Source organism: Apium graveolens, chromosome 5 (assembly GCF_009905375.1).
Source record: "Apium graveolens cultivar Ventura chromosome 5, ASM990537v1, whole genome shotgun sequence".
NCBI lineage: Eukaryota > Viridiplantae > Streptophyta > Magnoliopsida > Apiales > Apiaceae > Apium > Apium graveolens.
Window position 1 is genome coordinate 260,115,390 of NC_133651.1, and position 20,735 is coordinate 260,136,124.

Below are 20,735 nucleotides of genomic sequence, written 5' to 3' on the forward strand. Positions count from 1 at the left end.
TTTATTTGAGAATTATATGTATATTGTATATATAAATATATGATTGTTATATCGGTCTTTTAAATTATTTAAATTTTAATAACTACTAATTTGTTACTCACTTAATACATAATTAGTAATATCTTTTTATAAAATCATGTTTATTAATAAAATTTAAAAGTCATGTTTACTTATATTGATATTGAATATTAGTATAATAAATCTATACGTAAATTCGATATTGAAAATGATAAATGAACAAAAGTATAAATAAGAAAATGGTTATAAATTAGTATGAGACAAATATATGGATGTAGTATGTCATGATTCTATATAATTTAAATTAATTATTCTAGTTTTGAATTATTTTATAACATTTAATGTTTATTGAAAATTTAGATATCTTGGTAAACATTTAACTTAATCATTTCTGAGAAACATTTACAAAACTCTCAAGCTATTTTCGTGAAATAAATATTTTGATTTGCAAAACTGAATTTTGATTTGATATTTTACTAGAATGTTCAATTTAGATGTGTTAGTATAATAATTGTGTAAGGCGGTCTCTCAATCCAAAGGTAACAGCTCTTTTTGCCAAAGAAGATTCAAATAGAGCAAGCCAAGGTTAATGAAGCTAGGTCGGGCGGTAAGGTTCTCCAGGATGGTAAGAATGGAGTTGAGGTTGGTGAGCGGATTCTCAAGAATTTTGTCCGGGCTCACAGAGATTTGTTGGACAAAACAACAAGTGCTAGCTTTTTCAGAGGTGAAAAACAAGCTGTGATGGAGACCCTTAATCAGATTCACTGGCGGTCATTGAAGGCGAGGGGAGGAATAAATTGGAAAGAGAAGGGAAAAGTGGAAAGCAAGTCCCTGGTGAGCTCGAAAACTTATGTGCAGGTGCTGAAAGAAGGGAATAGTATGGTAAAAAGTGATAAAGTGGTGAGTGAAGAAGGGGGTGGCATTTGGTTCAGAATAAGAAGAATAGAAATAAGGTTAGTTCTTCACCAAGTTTTACGATCTTTTTATATGACATTCCAGAGAAGGCACAAGCCTGGAAAATTTGGGAATATTTTAAGAATACGGGCAAAGTCTTAGATATTATTTTACCAAGGAAGAGGGATAAGAAGGGAAAAAGATTTGGTTTTGTTAAGATATTTTCGGAGTTAGAGGCTGAAACAATAATTTTAAATGCAAAAGAAAAGAGAGGTTTGCATTTAAAAATCAAGATGAGTTTCAATGTTAGAAAATGTATTGGAAGTAAAGTTGCAGGAGGTAGTAGTATAAAGGAGACTCTAGAGAGGGATAATGGGGGCTAAAAAAAGGCCTGATAATAGTATGGATAAGAGGATGAATTTTAAAGAAAATAATAAGAGTGCGAAGATAAGCAAAAATCTGGGGACAGAGATGTTTGAGTATATTGAAGTGGTAATTGATAAAGATGTTGAGGAAGGATTGTTTGAAACTAAGGTTGCTTATTCTAAGGCTGAAGATACTGTTAGGTCCTTGCAAAACAAAATAAAGGCATAAGGAGTTTTGGGAATTAATGTGGTTGATTTAACCTCGAGAAAGTTCTTACTCGCAAATATGAGCGAGAAGAGTTGGGAGGACATTGGGTTGGAGAGGTTCAATAAATGGTTTAAGAAATTTTAGTGAAAAAGATTTGATTGTGCCTTTGCAATCGTCTGGGATTCCTATGAATGCATGGTTAAAAGAAAATATAAAAGGTTACACCAGATGGTTAGGGGATTGGATAAATTGGTCGTATCAAAAAGATGAGAAAAGTGAGTTCTTTGATCCGATTATCTGTCTCTCTACCAAAAGGTTAGAAATTATTAAAGAAAAAATGAATATCTTAGTCAAGGGTAAAATTTTTCCAATCAAATTTATGGAGGTGGAAAATTTAGAGAAGTTAAAAAATAAGATTCAGCGTATGAATGCTTCTAGCAGTGTGTTGGAAGTTGCTGCTAAAGAAACAAGTAAGAATGTGAAGCTCATGGGTGATCAATCAGTGGTGAATAGGAAGAGAAATTCTAAAGAGGTGGGAAAGTCCTACTCAGTGGTTGAAGATATCGAGGTGAAGGGTGATGGTGCTTTATGCTTGGTAGATGTGAATTTAGAGAAGGCAGTAAGTGAGCCAAAGATGATGCATTCTTCAGAATTGAAGGAATTGGTTGATGGTAAAGTGGGTGAAAATGATGAAGAGGTCTTTGTAGGAGTTCGAAGATTAGAGCTAGGTCAACATAATAGAGAAAAGAATTTAAGTTCAGAATCTTCTTGTCAGGAAGAGCTAGAGGTAAAATCTTCCAGTGCAGAGGTTGTAGAATTAGTTGAGCAATCTCATGGATCACTTTGTATAGAAATTGATAAGCTAAAAGTCAAAGGAGTGGGTAGACCAAAGAAAAGATGTAAAAAATACAGGAATCCTTTGATTTGAAAAGATGTTTTAGAATAGGCATAGTATAAAATTTGGTAAGAATAGGAGGTTAGGTCCTTGTTTGGGGTTTGAAGGTGGTTTGGAAACTATCTCAGAAAAATCAGAAAAAATAGGAAAGTCAAAGGAAGAGGTGGCTAAAGAGATAATGGAATGTGCTGAGTAGATGAGATTAGCAGTGGTGGGTGATAAAGAAGTGGTTCTAAGAAGGATTGCTGCTCAGTTGCAGAATGGAGAATTGTAAGTTGGTAATTGTGTGGAAAGTTTAGTATGTTAGTTAATTAAAGTTCAAATGTCAGTAAAAGATATTAAATAATTTATTGGAATTATAGAGGACTTGCTAGTAAAGTTAAAAGAAGATTGGTTAAAGACTTGGTTAGAGAGAAATGTAGTAATGTGTTATGTGTGCAGGAAACAAAATGTGTAAATTGGAACAAATTTTGGGAGGGTGCAATTTGGGATAGTGATCAAATTGGTTGGCTGATACAAAACTCAGATGGAATGTCAGGATGGTTAGTATTAGATTGGGATAAATTATACTATCAAGATTTGGGAGTAGCTTCTAATAAGACCTGGCAGTGGGTGCAACTTAAATGTATAACTTATGGTAAAATTTTAAATGTGGTAAATGTATATGGACCTTTGAATCTGCAGGGTAAAAGATCTTTATGGGAGGAGCTCAATGAGGTTTTGATATTGATAGTTAATGAGATGATTTGTATTGTTGGAGATTTTAATAGTATCAAGGATGAAGGGGAGAGTGCTAATTGCAAGTATAGGAGAGTGGATCTTTTGGGGTTCAAGTCTTTCATTAGGGATAATAATCTCTGTGACATTGGGTTCATTAATGAGAACTTTACCTGAATTGGGCTTCTTGAAAAGTGTATTAAGTTAGACAGGTTCTTAGTTAATGACATTTGGTTTGCTTTGGAAAACTGGGAAGTGTCTACTTTGAATAGAATGATTTCCGATCATAGACCAATTATGTTAGCTGCTAAGCAAGTTAGAAGTGCTCCTAAACCTTTCAGGGCATTTGACTGGTAGTTGCAGGAGGAAGGGATCAGGAAAAACATGGAGAGTTTTTTGCAAAATTATCAGGAGAGTGGATGTCAAGATGACTTTCAAGTTGTTCTAAAGAATTTTGAGTTAGGATTGAAGCAGTGAAGTAAGGGGGCTAAGGACAAACTAGATGTTGAGACAGAGTGTTTAAAAGACAAGTTAGAGTTTTTTGACAATAATCATTTCTGGGGAGTTGAAGTTCTTAAGTGTAATGAAGAGTTGAATGCATGTTATAGTAAGAGGGATTCTATGCTAAGGCAAAAGGCAAGGCTGAATTGGAACTTGAAAGGAGATAGAAATTCTAAGTTTTTCCACAAGCTAATTCAGAAGAGGAAATGCAGAAATAGAATTGATAAAACTGTTTCGGGGGGAAAGATGTTAAATGATCAGAAGCAGATTAGTCATGTTTTTTTAAATACTTTAAAAGTATTTATAACTCTCAGCGGTTAGTTTGTTTTGAACTGGATTCTCTTATAGAAAAAAGGTTAAATGAGGGGGATGAGAGTTTTTTAGGAAGAGATTTCACCTTCATGGAGTTAGATTTGGATTTAAAGTCTTTCAGCAATGATAAAGCCCCTGGTCCTGATGGTTTCAATATGAAATACATTAAAGAATTTTGGTCCCTTTTGAGGGAAAAAATATTGGATGGGTTCAATCACTTTGCCAAAATAGGTTTTCTTCCAAAGGGTTTTAATTCCTCATTCATTGCCTTGGTTCCAAAAGTAAAGGTACCTTCCAAGATGAGTGATTTTAGACCAATTAGTCTTATTAACAGTTCTGCTAAAATTTTGACTAAAATGTTGGCTGCTTGGCTCAGTTCTGTTTATGAGAAGTTAATTGGGTTGAGTCAGTTTAGTTTTGTGAAAGGGAGGCAGGAAGCTGAAAGTATTTTTATTGTAAAGGAGGTTTATCACTCCATAAGAAATAGGAAAAGTAGCGGTCTGATTCTGAAATTAGATTTTGCAAAAGCTTTTGATATAGTGAATTGGAGTTTTTTATTCAAAATAATGGAGTTGATGGGGCTAGGGAACAGATGGGTCCAATGGATGAAGAGTTTTTTTTAAACAATCAGATTGTCTGTTTTGGTGAATGGTTCCCCTACTTCAGAATTCAAAATGTCAAATGGAGTGAGACAAGGTGATCCCTTATCACCAATGCTCTTTAACATTGCTGGAGAAGTTTTGAATAAAATGATTACTAACTAGTGAACTGGGACTGATCGAAGGTGTTATATTAGGAAGGTCAAGTAAAGGTATCACTCATTTACAATATGCTGATGACACCAGAGTGTTTCTTCAGGGAAATGTGAATTCCATCTGGGGTATTAAGAGGGTTTTGTAGTGTTTTCAATTATTGTCTGGTTTGACAATAAATTTTCAAAAAAGTACCATCTACTCCTGTCATATTCCAGAGAAGGAATTGTTATGTTTTGCAGAGAAGTTGGGTTGCAAAGTAGGTTCTTGGCCTCTAGTATATTTGGGAAGTCAGATTGGTATTAATGCTCGAAAAGCTATTTTCTAGAAGCCTTTGGTAAAGAAATTCAAAGAAAAATTAGCCAGCTGGAAGAGAGAAAGTTTAAATCAAGCGGGTAGATTGTCCCTAGTTAACTCTACTATAGATAGTCTCCCAACTTATTGGGGTGCTTTGCATAAAGTTCCAATTGGAATATGTAATCAGCTGGAAAAAATAAGAAGAGATTTCTTTTGGGTGATTAGTCTGGATTGGAGGGAGTAGTTTTAGAAAGATGCATCTTATTGCATAGAGATCGATATGCATCTTAAAGGGAGGGTGGCTTGGGTTTAAACACTTTACACCATAAAAATCTGGTGTTATTGTGTAAACGGTGGTTTAAGTGGCAAGGAGATAGTAGGATTGGATGGAATGTGTGGATTAGAGATAAGTATGGATGCCAAAAGGGTGAAGGATTAGAAAGTTTGTTAAGTCTCAAAGATGGTTCAGTTTTGATGCAAGATGTCTTGAAGGCAGTTTCTAGTTTTGGTGAGTCAGGATATTTTAGTTCAAGCAGTCTAAAATGGCTGGTTGGTAATGAAGATTCGGCTATGTTTTGGGAGGATATTTGGTTTCAAGACATTACTATTATAGAAAAGTTTTCTAGGTTATATGCTATTTCAAAATTAAAGAATAAAAAAATAAGTGTTTTTAAGACACTTTGGGAATGCTATGACAGAAGTGGAGAGGTGTTTTGGAATAGAAAGTTAAGAAGATGAGAATTAGATGAATTGAGAAATTTAAACTTGATAGTGGATTCTATTCAGTTGGTTGATAGAAAGGATAAGTTGATTTGGGTTCCATTAATGGAGCCTTTTAACACAAAACTGGTCTATGATCTTTTAAGTGGTGTAAAATCTGGGTCTTCTGATCTACACTGGGAGTTTATGTGGAAATGCAAAGTTCCTGAGATTGTCAAAATATTTATCTGGAAAGTACAATCAGAAATAGTGCCTACTAAGTTGTGGTTAGCTAATAGAGTAAAAAATTTTAGTGACTAAAGTTGTGTGCTTTGTGTGGGTTGGAACAGGAAAATCAAGTTCATTTGCTTTGGAAGTGTATGTTTTCCTGATAGATTTGGTTGCTAGTATTAAGTTGGTGGGGTTAAATTCTAGGGTGTACATTGAAGATTTGAATTTCATGTGGAAGACAATGAACTTTTTTAAGCAGACAAGTCTCAAGGCAACTTGGTCCACTATTTTGATAGCTAATATCTGGACTATTTGGCTGCATAGGAATTATTGTGCTTTTGAGCTCAAAAGTTCAGATTGTAAGCAAGTTTATACTTTGATTCAAAGAAGAGCATTGGAGTGGAGTATTGCTACGGGAATTGTTAGTAAGAAAAGAGTTGATTGGTGGATCCATAATCCAGTGGGAGTGATTGTAGCAAGTGAAAATGATTCATGGTGGGATAAGATCAACAAGTATAAGGATGATGTTGTGGCTTTTATAGATGGTAGCATTAAGAAGGAGGGTAAAGGAAAGGTTATGGCTGGAATTGGAGGTGTAATTCAAGCTAAATCAGGGGAAGTCTTGCTACAATTTGCTGGTCCTGCAGGTGAATGTAATGTATATGATGTTGAATGTTATGCATTGGAAGTGTTGTTTGAAATTTTGAAAGACAACATCTGGGAAAAAAGTAATACTTTAGTATTCTTGGATAATTTGAAGATGGTTAATCAGATGGATTTAGATGTAATGCAGAAGAAGCTTTGGAATGAAATTCGGTTGGGAGTTCAGTTAAGGTACGTGAGCAGAATTTGGAATAGTCTGGCAGATAGACATGCAAAAAGAGGAGTTTTTTAAATAATTTGGAGATTATTAAATAAGGTTTCTTGGGTTAAAATTATTTTTTGAGGGATTAGTGTAGATTTTTTTTCTTTAATAGACTTAATAGGCATAATTATTTAGGAGTAGTGTTATTATGGTTTTTTTGGGGATTGCTTGGAGATACTGAAAAGATATTGATTCCCCCTCGGAAGTGTAAACATTTTCTTGGGGGAGTAGTACCGGAGGCTGTACAGTTATTATAACAGTCTGGAGGATGCATCTTGTAGTAGTATTTAAAGGGGAGTACTGCATGCAAATGTGTATCTTAAGAGTCTCATCCCAGATATAAATTGTGCAGTCAAGAGAAGTGTGTTTTTAGGGTTTTGTTTTAGTTCTTTACTGAGAAAGAAAATGGAGGAGGATAATGTCAATGTAAATGCCAAATGGATTATGCTAAGGGGGGGTATAGTAAAATGCAATGTGCATAGCTTCTTTTCTCAGGAAGCTTTTCCTAATGGTCAATACTCAGGTATTGGGGCTGTTTTTAGGGATTCATTGGGAGTTATCTTGCATATGACTGGGGGCTCTAGGGTTTGAGGACCAGAGAGAAAATGAGTTCCATGCTCTTCTAGAAGGTCTTAAGGAAGCTTATTTTACGGGCTACAAGAGGCTTATCCTTGAGACTGACCATGTGGATGTTTACTGATACTTGTTTAACTCAATAGTAGGAGGGGGCCATGCATGAGCATGTGATGTGGCAACTTAATTAGAGAAAGGCGGACAAAAAGTTTAAGTGTGAGTTAAGGCTGGTCGGTAGAGAAGTCAATGAACTTGCTGCATACATTGCCGAGTATGGAGCAAATCACTGGGATAGAATAGTTATAGTGGAAGAAGATTTTGGTAGAATTGAGGAGCTGTGGTAGTTAGATATGAGCTTGGGTAGTATTGATAAGAGGTTTAGAGCAGTAAGGTAGAGTGAAATGGAGGCAGTAGTAATGGAAGATGAGGTTTTTAATCCCTAGGAGGAGGACTTGCCTCATAATGCAGAGGCGAATGGTGGTCAGGGTCAAGGGTTAGGGTTGGATTTCAATGATGAGGAAGTTGATGCAGAAGGGAATGCAGCTGAGGTTGATTTGAATGTACTGGAAATTGTGGTTGGTTTGTCGGCGATTGGGTTCCCGGGTGAAGCTGGTCTTAGAGTTGGTGATGGAGCTGGTAATGCACATGGTTTAGTAGAGGAGATGGATCATTGATCTGGTGCTCCTGGTTTGGCTGAGCAGAGACGGATAAAGTTGGGCTGTAGAAGACTGTTGGGGTATCCCAACAGATGTTTAGTTAATTTTAATTTTATGCTTAATTAGTATTTAGTGGATGTTTTTGATGGGTTAATTATTCGTAAGTTATGTCTGGTGGTTTGATTATTGTGTTGGTTTGGCATGAATTATGGCCCATTTTCAATTGGGTTTGTAATTGGATTGGGCTTGTCCCTTTTATATATTTGGCTTTTCAAAAAAAAGTATAATAATTGTGTAATTTTTAGCTAATTAAACGGCTATAAATTTTGGATTTTTGGTTATTTTGGTAACCAAACTAAATTTTAAACTATGATTTGGTAACTATAAAATTTAGTTTGGTTCAACATTGGAAATATTTTTTTTAGATATTTGGATATCCGAAATAATTACGGTTCGGAGTCTAGCTCATTTTTTAAATATTTATAGAATTTTTTGAATAGTTAAGATTCCGGATAAGTGATAAATCTTAATGATGAATGAATGTACTCGTTTGATAAATAATTTTTTAAATTCTGAATGATGAATTCTGCTTTTTGTTTCTTGTTATATTACTATTAATGTTTGGTTTAAATAGATTTTTTTTAGTTTAAAAAAAAGATCTATTAACATAATAATATGAAATGCAAATAGACAATTTAATACTTTGGAAGGAAAAGTTAATCTACGGTTACCCTATTTTTAACTATTTAATTGGATATCTGGTCATATAATAAGTTAAGTAAAATAAATTTAATATAAGAAAAAAGAAAGAAATATTTTCTTATTTTAAAGTAAATAATAATACCCGACAAAAAAAAGTAAATACTAATAGAAACGTATGCAATGTATAGTCGTCAAAACTCAAAAGCAAATATATTTTTTGACAGGAAGATTTTTTTTAAAAAAAGAAACATTTGCAAGGTAATAGATAATGCAGCAAAGTAGATACTAGAGATTAGATAAGAGCACCATTCAGATATAATTTGGAGGGCAGGCGTCCACGAGAATTTAAAGACTCTGCCGCTAGATTTTAAAAAATTTACCCATCTCACTCATACGCCTTGGACTATGTCTTAGAGATGGAGGTGACCAAATGTGCGGGTTTGAACCACACATTCGAGACCGGTTCGTACGGAAACTCTTAATTATTCGGTCCAAATCGGGCCGGTTCAAGCCCAAAAAATTCGTTAAATTAAGCGCGCCGGTTACGAATACAGTACTAAAAAATCAGGACCGGGACTGGCCCGCACTAACCCGCCCGCACGACTCTCTTTATAGTTTCTCTGTAGCTTGTACACGACTCTCTCTGTTGGATCTCTTTGTTCCTTCTTTGACTTTTATAAAGCCCCGCGCTCCCTGATAGGCCATAAATAATCAAGCCCAAATAAAGAAGCAAAAGCCCAGACAGAGAACACTACATACCCAAACTAAGGTGGGTCCCGGGGCCACGTGGCACAGGACAAAAACATCAATTGTCTCATGTTACCAAAAATGGAATAATTGCATCCCAACCATCCATATGTAAAGATCCCAAAACAACACTGGTGGAAGAGGGGCACCCGACCCCACAGTCAATCCAAACCGTCCAACCACTCACCAACCAAGAATGATCAAAGGCTAGGATAAAGAGGTACAAATCCCAAAAACCCTTAAATCTTGGGACCTATAAAAGGCCTCAAAAAGAGGATTTTAGGTGTTGAAAATTATTTGACTGCTACACACCTATACACACACCACTATATATATTTTGAATAGCTCCTTCTTCCATCTTCTTCTTCTTCTTGAAGAAACCCCATTTTTATTCACGCCGGAGTTGCCTCGGGAAACAGCCCCCCCTCCGGTTCTGTTTTACAGAATCCCCTACGTAGCAGTTTAACCTCACACCAGCTGCCACGTCGACAGGGCTCTAGCCTACGTGAGAGAGGAGAAGACCCGTGAAGAAACAGAGTTATCATTGGCGCTAAAAGGAGGGACAAACCTTTGGTGGTGTGGTGCCATTTCCAGTTACATTACACAGCTCCAAGAGCCAAGAAAACCCCCTCCCAGGTAAAAACAAGACCCTCACTCTCTTCACGACTTATTTTTCTTATCTTTCCTTCGAAAACAGTCACACACCCTGTTGCACCTCTGCTACCATTTCCCATACTCCGTTCTGAAAAAATGGCCACAAAATAGAGCAAAACTTTGGTCTCGGGAACTATTCAACCCACCGTTGTCCCACCCAGGGATGGAGAGATGGAGGAGATAGAAGAGGAGCCCCCATAACTCGTGCTTCATCTCAACTTCAGCCCGGTGATCAGAGAGTAACTATAGAGAAAGCAACCCACAAGTATGCAGAAACCTCTACAAACCCTTGGGGAAACATGACTCCGGAGCAGATTCAAGCGGATATGGATCTATGGAAGGAAAAGAATAAGACTCCTGAAACTCATCCCGGGGACCAGGAGGAACACTCTAAAGAATCTCGGGGCTCAGTCTTGGACCAGATTGGCAAAACTAAGAAGCCATCAGAAGACGCCCGAGATGAGATCAAGAGGGCCACACTCCGGGACCGCATCCGGAAGGAAGAAGAGGCCAAGGCCAAGGCCGACATTGAAAAGAGGATCCAAGAGGAGGAAGCGAAACAAAAGAAGAAGACACGCAGGATTCATGTCTCCTCAGATTTCGAGCAGGAGAAGGAATCTAAACAGGAGCAGATGGCCCGGGTTCTCCGGGATCTTAAAAGAAAAGTTGAGGGGGATGTGGAGGTCGGAGCGGCGGCCACGCCCTTCACCAAAAAACTGGAATCCACCCCAAGGAACCCACACTCAAGCACTTCAATTTCGATTCTTTTGACGGGCTGGCCGACCCTGAAGAACATCTGAACTACTTTGAACAGATCTCAAACATATATGATTACAACGACCTCACCAAGTGTCGTTTCTTTGCTTCAACACTAAAGGGAGGATCACAAAAATGGTTCAGCAGAATCTCCTCCCGGAGCATCGACTCTTGGAAAGACTTTCGGGAAATATTTTTAAAGAGGTTCAGGGGCGAACCGCATGAACAAGCTCCAGATGTGCCACTTGGAAACCATCCAACAAAAGAGCAGAGAAACACTGCCCGAGTTCATCAAAAGATTTCAAGAAGCGGTCAACCAACTCTCCAACCTTGAGGAGAAGGAAGCCGTCAACATTTTTCGACGAAACCTCCACCCGGTCCCATGCGAAGGTTACGTAAAAGACCTGATCCATAGAGAGCCCCAAAGCTTTGCTTCTGCTTATGTGATGACTTCAAAGTTCATCAAGGAAAATGACTTCCTCACCTCCATGAAGATGAATAGGAGAATCCAGGACGATGATGAGTCCCCGGAATGTCGCTCCTCCTATAGAAAGGAAAAGAGGTACAAGCCATACAGGCAGACCAATTATGTACAACAGTCTCGGGGAACCCCACCCCGGGATAACTACTCCAGATCCTAGAGGACTGAAGGGAAGCCCAAGCCTAAGCGAGAGCCCAAGCCAGAGCCCGAATGGACACCACTCAACAGACCCCGGGCTGACATCTTAAGAAAGGTAAAAGGAAAGCCCTTCTATTACCCTCCAAAGTCATTGCTAGCACCTCCCGAGAACAGGGCAAGAGATAAACATTGCGGATACCACGAGGATCACGACCATACAATGGAAAATTGTTTTTCCTTCAAAATATTCATCGAAGACCAAATCAAGAAGGGAAACATGAACCAGTACCTGCAAAGGAGACTCAATGACAAAGATAAGCCCTCTAGCGGCGGCAAGCACGTGGTCAACGTGATCTTCGGGGGAACCTCCTCCCCGCCCTGAAGCCCAGATATAGACAATGATGTCATGATGATCCAGCCTGCTGAAGATGAACCCATATACTTCTCTAATGCCGATTATGAAGACCTAGATCCCGAACACAACCAAGCCCTGGTCATAACTCTCGATATTGCGGACAATGAGGTACAAAGAATTTTGGTTGATATTGGTTCCTCGGCTAACATTGTCTTTGAGCACATACTTAACATGATGAAGTTGGGAAACCTTCGTATGGACCCATGCCTCGAAGACCCCCTCTATGGATTTGGAAATAATATGATCCCGATCCGCGGGGTAATATACCTCCCCATGGTCTACGGGACCGCACCCCGACAAGTCTCTCATATCATAAAATTCTACGTGATAAGTGCTACATCCTCTTATAACATAATTTTGGGGAGGCCCACCATCACCAGGCTCCGGGCCATCCCTTCAACAATTCACTTAAAACTAAAGTTTCCCACCCCGGGAGGCATCGAAGAACTTAGAGTAGATCAGGGCGCATCCGGGAAATGCTATGGGCAGGCCTTGATGATCGCAGAAACCAATCCTGAGAACAGGAAGAAGGCAATGACCTTACCCAAAGGCCAAAGCCGGAAGAAGCACCGTGAACATCTCAGCAAAAGACCAAGGTTAGATATCAATGTGATAGAGGACTCGGGCTACGGCGTAACCAACGCCGATGCCTGAATACAGAAATTTGTGGAAGTAAAGGAAAAGACCAAGGTGGAACCTGCTGCGCAAACCATCGAGATAGAGTTGGTGCCCGGGAACCCCACCCGGAAGTTGAAAATTGGAAAAGGCTTAGAGGCATCCTTCCGGGAAGAACTCACCCTGCTGTTAAAAGAATATGCGGACGTATTCGCATGGGCACCGGAAGATATGCCCGGGATTGACCACTCTGTGGCAATGCATAGTTTGGATGTAGACCCATGGAAGAGGCCGATCAAACAGAAGAGGAGAAACTTCGCCCCGGAGCGACAACAAGCTATAGACGAAGAGGTAAAAAAGTTGCTTAAGGCCGACATCATATGCAAAATCAAGTACCCCGACTGGCTCGCCAATGTGGTGTTAGTCAAGAAGCCGAATGGAAAGTGGAGAATGTGTATCGACTACACGAGCCTCAATGCTGCATGCCCCAAAGATTCCTATCCCCTCCCCAACATCGATCAACTAATCGACGCAACTTCGGGCCACACCGTGCTCAGCTTTATGGATGCCTTCTCAGGATATAACCAAGTCCGCATGAATCCCGAAGATATTGCCAAAACATCCTTCATCACTCATCGGGCAGTCTACGCCTTTGTCATGATGCCCTTCGGGCTCATCAATGCCGGAGCAACCTACCAGAAAATGATGAACACAATTTTCAAAAGCCAACTAGGGAATAATATGGAATCCTATGTAGATGACATGATCACCAAATTGATCACAATCCCGGATCACATCAAGGACCTCAAGGAGTGTTTTGACAACTTGAGGAGGTACAACATGAAGTTAAACTCGGAGAAATGTGCGTTCGGGGTACCTTCAGGAAAATTCCTGGGCTTCCTAGTTAGCGAAAGAGGAATCGAAGCAAACCCGGAAAAAATCAACGCCATAATGGAAATGAAGGTACCCCACACTCAGAAGGACATCCAGAAGATGGCAGGATTCCTGGTGGCCCTACGCAGGTTCATCCCGAAGCTGGCGGGACTCCAAAATGCCACACAGCTTTTGAAGAAGTCAAGCAACACCTGATGAACCCCCCGGTGCTATCAAAAGCCAAGCCCGAAGAGCCTTTGTCCTTCTACATCGCCGCTGGCCCCAAGGCTGTCTCTTCTGCCTTAATCCGGGAGGAAGGAGGAATTCAGAGCCCCATCTATTATGTCAGCCAAGTCCTCAAAGATGTTAAGACTCGGTACCCAAACTTGGAAAAATTCGCATTGGCCCTCGTACACTCCAGCAGGAAGTTAAGGCAATATTTCCAAGGCCGAAAAATTAGAGTGGTCACAGATCAGCAGCTCAGGAAAATCATCCACAAGCCAGATGCATCCGGGAGGCTGGTCAATTGGGCCATTGAATTAAGCCAGTTGAACATCAAGTTTGTGCCGCGAACGGCGATAAAAGCCCAGGCCCTAGCAATATTTGTTATGGAATGTACCTTCCCCGAGCCACAACCACTTGCACCCAGCAGGATTGATTGTAAGGAATCCAACCCGGACACAGGCTCTTGGAAGCTCTATGTGGATGGATCATCAACAGTCAAAAGGTCCGGGGCTGGCCTCATTCTCATTAGCCCAGAAGGTTTCACCATTCAGCAAGCAATAACATTTGCCTTCAAAGCAACGAACAATCAAGCCGAATATGAGGCAATCATCTTCGGGCTCAGGTTAAAAAAATCTCTCGGTATTATGAAGTTGATCATCTATAGCGACTCCCAGATTGTAGTAAATCAAACCAGTGGAGAGTATATCGCGAAAGATTCAAAATTAGCACAATATCAAGCAACGATACGGGATATCCTGGAAACCATTCCCGATATCACCATCCACCAGATAAACAGAGAAGAGAACTCCAAGGCAGATGAACTATCCAAGCTCGTACAAAACATTTCGGATCTCACCAGTTCGGTATACTTCGAAGAACTTGAGGCACCTAGCACAGAGCGATCGAAGGTCTTGTGCATCGGCAGCTCGGACAACTGGATGACTCCCTACATAGCTTACCTAAGGGACAGAACGCTCCCGAAGGACCAGAACAAAGCCAAATACTTGCGGCACAAGGCTGCTTGTTTCTTCCTGGAAAATGGTCAGCTATACAGAAGAACCTTTTCAGCGCCCACCCTGAAGTGTGTAGACCTGGAGGAAGCAAACTATTGTCTTTGGGAAGTTCATGAAGGCATCTGCGGAGATCACCTGGCGGCCAAAGCTCTGGCTTACAAAGTCATCAGGCAAGGATATTACTGGCCCACAATCCACTCCGACTTCATCGCCTACGTCAAGAAATGCCCTCAGTGCCAGAAATTCAGTAATGTTCCCAGGCAAAGCCCCAGCCTGCCAGCGTTAGTACTATCCCCTATCCCCTTTGCGGTTTAGGGTATAGATATCATGGGCCCATTTCCCCGGGCAAGAGGCGACCTTCTCTACGTTCTAGTAGCCATCGACTATATGACAAAGTGGGAAGAAGCTAAGTCCATGAGAATAATCAATCAACAAGATTGCATCAAATTCATGGATTCAATCATCATGAGATTCAGAATTTCGGTAGTTCTGGTCTACGACAATGGACCTCAGTTCGTTGGATCCGACTTTGAAGCATATTTGAGAGAACTCGGAATTAAGCACAAAAGGGCATCGGTGGCGTACCCTCAAGGAATTAAGCACAAACGGGCATCGGTGCGCCGGTTACGAATACAGTACTAAAAAATCAGGACCGGGACTGGCCCGCACTAACCCGCCCGCACGACTCTCTTTATAGTTTCTCTGTAGCTTGTACACGACTCTCTCTGTTGGATCTCTTTGTTCCTTCTTTGACTTTTATAAAGCCCTGCGCTCCCTGATAGGCCATAAATAATCAAGCCCAAATAAAGAAGCAAAAGCCCAAACAGAGAACACCCCAGGCCTAAACTAAGGTGGGTCCCGGGGCCACGTGGCACAGGATAAAAACGTCAACTGTCTCATGTTACCCAAAATAGAACAATTGCATCCCAGCCATCCATATGTAAAGATCCCAAGACAACACTGGTGGAAGAGGGGCACCCAGCCCCACAGTCGATCCAAACCGTCCAACCACTCACCAACCAAGAATGATCAAAGGCTAGGATGAAGAGGTACAAACCCCAAAAACCCTAAATCTTGGGACATATAAAAGGCCTCAAAAAGAGGGTTTTAGGGGTTGAAAAATATTTGACTGCTACACACCTATACACACACCACTATATATATTTTGAATAGCTCCTTCTTCCCTCTTCTTCTTCTTCTTGAATAAACCCCATTCTTATTCTCACGCCGGAGTTGCCGCGGGAAATAACCCCCCCTCCTTGCAGAGTCCCCTACCTAGCAGGTTAACCTCACACCAGCTGCCACGTGGACATGGCTCTAGCCTACGTGAGAGAGGAGAAGACCCAGGAAGAAACAGAGTTATCACTCCTCGCTTGTTTTTTTGTTCTTTAAATTTTGTTAGGTCTGATTCCCTATTTTTGTAATCATGTTTATTCCTACTTAAAGAATAAATAGATAAATTTAAAATTTGTTTAATGATATATTTTCATTTGTAAATTACATTATCTATTAACTTAAATTATTTTACAGCCAGTAGAGTTAAAATTAAATTGTTCTACACAGCTAACTGGTTGGACATCACATGTGATGTGACATAGTAGAGTGCACATGTGATGTGACATAGTAGAGTGCACATGTGACAAAGTAGAGGAGCTGAGTGCAGTGCTAGGAAGAAAAAACAATAAAAAATCATGAGTTAACAAATCAAGAGCCCGCGGCCCGCACAGCTCGTTCAACGAGCTCACAGTACAACCCGCAGCCCGCACAGCTCGCTCACGAGCTCAGTGTTGGGTACGGTTTTCCTTCTGCCGGTTCAAGTCCAGCCCGACTTGATTTGTGTAATAACCCCAATTTTTGAGAAATTTTGAAACCCTTATGAATAGTGTTTTTGCTGAACGAGAAAACTTTTCACGCCACACTATGTAGGGGTTCTGATATGGATATACTGAGATTTTATTAGTACTTTATATGGGATATAAGTGTATGTAAAGATCGTCAGAATCCAAATCCGAACACTTTGATTTTTCCCGGAAATACACTAGATACGGAAAGATTTGAGAAAAAGGTAACAGGATAAAAAGGATTTAAATTAAAGGATTATAAGAGAGGATCGTAAAAGGAATACAATATATTGAGAAAGGTTAAGGGAACCTAAGTAATAAGATCCCGGGTATGATCCCTCAAACGATAAACGAGAACGAAAGATAAGCGAACCGTAAAACAAATAAGTGACCAAGAGACAAGCTTGTACAAGAAGCCAGGGACTGTGACATCATCAAACCACAAGGTGTGGACAAGTGGGAGCATTATGACATGTGCAAGGTGACATAGGCATGACAAAAAAAGGAAGGAGATGTGGTGACTTTTTAACCACACAAAATCAAGGGCAACTAGGTAATTTACTAAATCAAACACAAAAATCAAGCCAACCAAGCCAAGCAAAATCATTTTCATCAAAATCAAAAAGCAACCAAGGCTTTGTTCTTGAAGCTCTCGGCTTTTCACTATTCAAATGGGCAAGAATTTCAAAACTCAAGATCCAAGCTTCCTAAATTGGTAAGATAATTCCCTAATCATCTTCATGCTTAGTTAGGACTATATCATGAGTTTAAGCCATTAATTCCTTCTCAATCTTCTTCATTTAATCAAAATGAATAGTGTTTTCAAGTTTTTAACTTGAACTTTTTCTTGTTTTTCTTGAAGATCCAAGCATTCTTAAGACTTCTCAAAGCTTCTTAAGGCTTCCTAGCTCCTCCCACCACTTCAAGGAAGGTATACCATCTCCAAACCCTAGATTCCTATATATTATAAGATGATTTTGATTAGTAGGATGATATTATAGGTTGTTGTTATGATTAGAGTTTGGGATTTGAAATGGTAGTGAAATGGAATGGTAAATGTTGTGGTTTTGATTTAAAAGAACTTAAGTATGATTAAAGTTAAGTTTAGGCATAAGTATGAATGATTAAATTGAATTGGTTGGGGTTGTTATGATGTGATAAGGATGGATGTTGGTTGTATGTTGGATTTGAGGTTGGTTTGTGGTTGGTTTTGAATGGTTTAAAATTTGGAAATCGCGTAAATATAGCCGTCGTAACGTCCGATTTTCTTTGGACTGTTTTTGTGCATAGCATTAGGACCCGAGAACCCCCTGCTAGATTATGACCACTGCCATGTTTAGATAGCTCATGTTACGAGCTTCGTTTTGATATGTAGTTCGTTCGATTCCGATGCACGGTTTAGGAGAAACGACCGTTTCAAGTAACGGCGTTTCGCGAACGAAACTTTTCCCCTCGCCTTACTTTGAAACATAGGTTAAAGACCAAAAAGGGTTAATTAATGTATGAAACATTTATGGTAAGTGTGTTAGGCAGTTGGTAAGACACTCGCGAAGGAATCGCCTTAAAACTCGTAAAGGTTAAATTATTAAAAATGGTGGAGCCGAGGGTACTCGAGTGACTTAAGAGAATCAGTGAGCGCAAAACAAGCGTTAGAGTCTAAGTTAGTTAAAGTATAGATTTACAAGTGATTTTGGTTTAATTCCAACTTACTTGTTGTTTATAGGTTACCAGACTCGTCCCGAGCCTTTTATCACCCCAAGTCGCTCAGGCAAGTTTTCTACCCGTTATACTGTTGTTGTGATGAATATATGTATTTGCATTATCTTGTGATAGATGCATGTTGGTTAATTAGCAAATGTTGCAATATATTGAAGCATGCTGCTATGGTATACATATGCATGCCTGTTTCGTATTCTTTCCATATATATCTGTTGATTCAGTTGATAATACCTATGCTAGAGGATAGCGGTAACTTGCATATACCCTTAGTATAGGGACCCAAAGGTGAAAATATTTTCTAAAACCGGGAGTCGAGGATCCCGAGTAGATTTTGTATATATGGATATGGATATATATATATATATATTTATATATATATATATGGTTATAGTTTTCCAAACTATTAATCGAATAAGGTTTATTCGATAACTTTAACTTTATTTTATTATTGAATATTATTTGAATATTCATTCGAGGGCTTATGACTCTTTTATATTATTTATTGAATATTATTTGAATATTCATTCGAGGGCTTATGACTCTTTTATATTATTTATTGAATATTATTTGAATATTCATTCGAGGGCTTATGACTCTTTTATATTATTTATTGAATATTATTTGAATATTCATTCGAAGGCTTATGACTCAGTTTATATTATTTAATGAATATTATTTGAACATTCATTTGAGGATCTATGACTCCGATTATTTGCTGAGGTATATTCTTTATTTTATTAAAGAATAAGGTGTCAATAATCAAACTTATTTTCGATTATTCAAATAAAGATAATACTTTCATATAAGTATATCTTTGGTTATTTAATACTCGTTTCAAGTATAAGTTTTAATACTTCTACTTCAATTATTTTTATAAAGATTATTCTTTATGGGAATATTATTTAAATAATAATATTCAGTCATTTCTAAATATTCTGGGGACTGATTTACTTCATTAAATCAGCTTTACTCCAAACACTCTATAAAGTGTTTTCGAGTCTTCAAAATGATTTTTAAAGTTAGAGCGGATCCCAAAACTCATTTTTATATTTAAGATCTTCCTTTTTTTTAAGGGGATTTAAATACTCACTCAAAACCTGGGGAATCCGGCTCTGTGGTGTATTTTATATTCGCAACGAGGTTGCAGTTTTGGTAAATGAATTGATTACTTGCCCAATGTTCGGGAAGTAAGCCCATCTAATTGAGTCGGCATAAGCGACAGGCCGGGGTACGGTCTATTATTATGTAAGTGGCTGGGTGACAGTCCATCAACGCGTAAGAGGCCGGGTGGCGGTCCAGCACAAGGTCCTTATGAGGCCAGGGTGATGACCAGTGGGGGATTCATCCATCTACTAGTAGAAAAGGTTACTTATTGGTATCTTTGCCTGATCAGCAAGATATCTGGTTTATGCCAAAATTCTTTTTCTTTCCAAACTTATTGGATATTGCAATTCTGTTCATACTTTACATGACAGAGGTTTTCAGGAAATGTATAAAGGAAGATGTATATGTGGATATATATATATATATATATCAGACTTAATGAAGTATGTCATAACTTCATTTCCTTTAATAATATTTTAAAGATTTAATCTATTCAAATCTTGTCTTGTAGTCTCATCTATGTGATGAACTTTTGAAACTGATTATAACTTGAACGGTGGTAGTTCAAGTAGTATTGGGAAAGATATAAGTATATTGGGGTATTTGGTAACCTCATCTTTTAAACTTATATCTAATTAATAATTGTCTTATGAATGACAAAGATTTTCAGAAAAACATTGAGACAAGGTTAGATATATGAGATCACCTTGCAACGATATTTTTTTTATATACAGTTATACACTGGGACTTTGTGTATATTATGCATGGAAGAGGACTTCCAATATTTTGAAAAGTATATATGTATATATACTGAATATTTTACGACTTCATCGCATTAAGATATCAAACTTGGTTCATTTCTTTTGACCAAGACTTTCATGAGTATTATGAGTAGGCTCATATATTGTAAATCATTATACATATTATTTTGGTGGGCTTGCTGCTCACCCTTGCTTTATTTCTTCATCACACAACAACAGTTAGGAAAGATGGCCAGACTCCAGCAGACCCAGCGCAAGCGCGTGGGAAGCGTCCTGCGTCTTCCCGTGGATGTTGTAGCTGCTATAGCTGCAGAGGTAGATCTATTGTAGATCAGACCATCTACTTTTGAGAATCAATTATGTATAATTATAACTTGTGGCAGATAATGGCAATTAACTGTAAATTTATCAAGTAATCATTTTGGGTTGTAATAACTTTTAAATTGTGGATTCAAAGACTTGTACTTATTTAAATTTCATCTCTGAGACTATAACGGGTTGTGGTGTGTATTAGTGTGGGGTCACAACATAAGGTTATTTATTATTAATTAAGTGAAGTGATATTGTGGAAAGAAAGACCGTGATGACCCGGATCCCCGACCCCGGATCTGGGGGTGTTACAGAAATGGTAACAGAGCTAAGCGTTATAAACCTCAGAGATGATGGGACGTTAAGATAATAAGTTCACTAAGATAATAAGAACTCTTG

General features: G+C 38.7%; 1 protein-coding gene across 1 annotated transcript; it reads left to right on the plus strand.

Moving 5' to 3' along the window:
* Positions 1 to 11,867: 11,867 nt before the first annotated feature.
* Positions 11,868 to 14,917, plus strand: LOC141660900 (uncharacterized). Its single transcript, XM_074467881.1, has 3 exons — positions 11,868 to 12,485; positions 12,537 to 13,353; positions 13,455 to 14,917. Exons 1-3 carry the CDS (start codon positions 11,868 to 11,870, stop codon positions 14,915 to 14,917), a joined length of 2,898 nt encoding a protein of 965 aa, XP_074323982.1.
* The last annotated feature ends 5,818 nt before the right edge of the window (positions 14,918 to 20,735 follow it).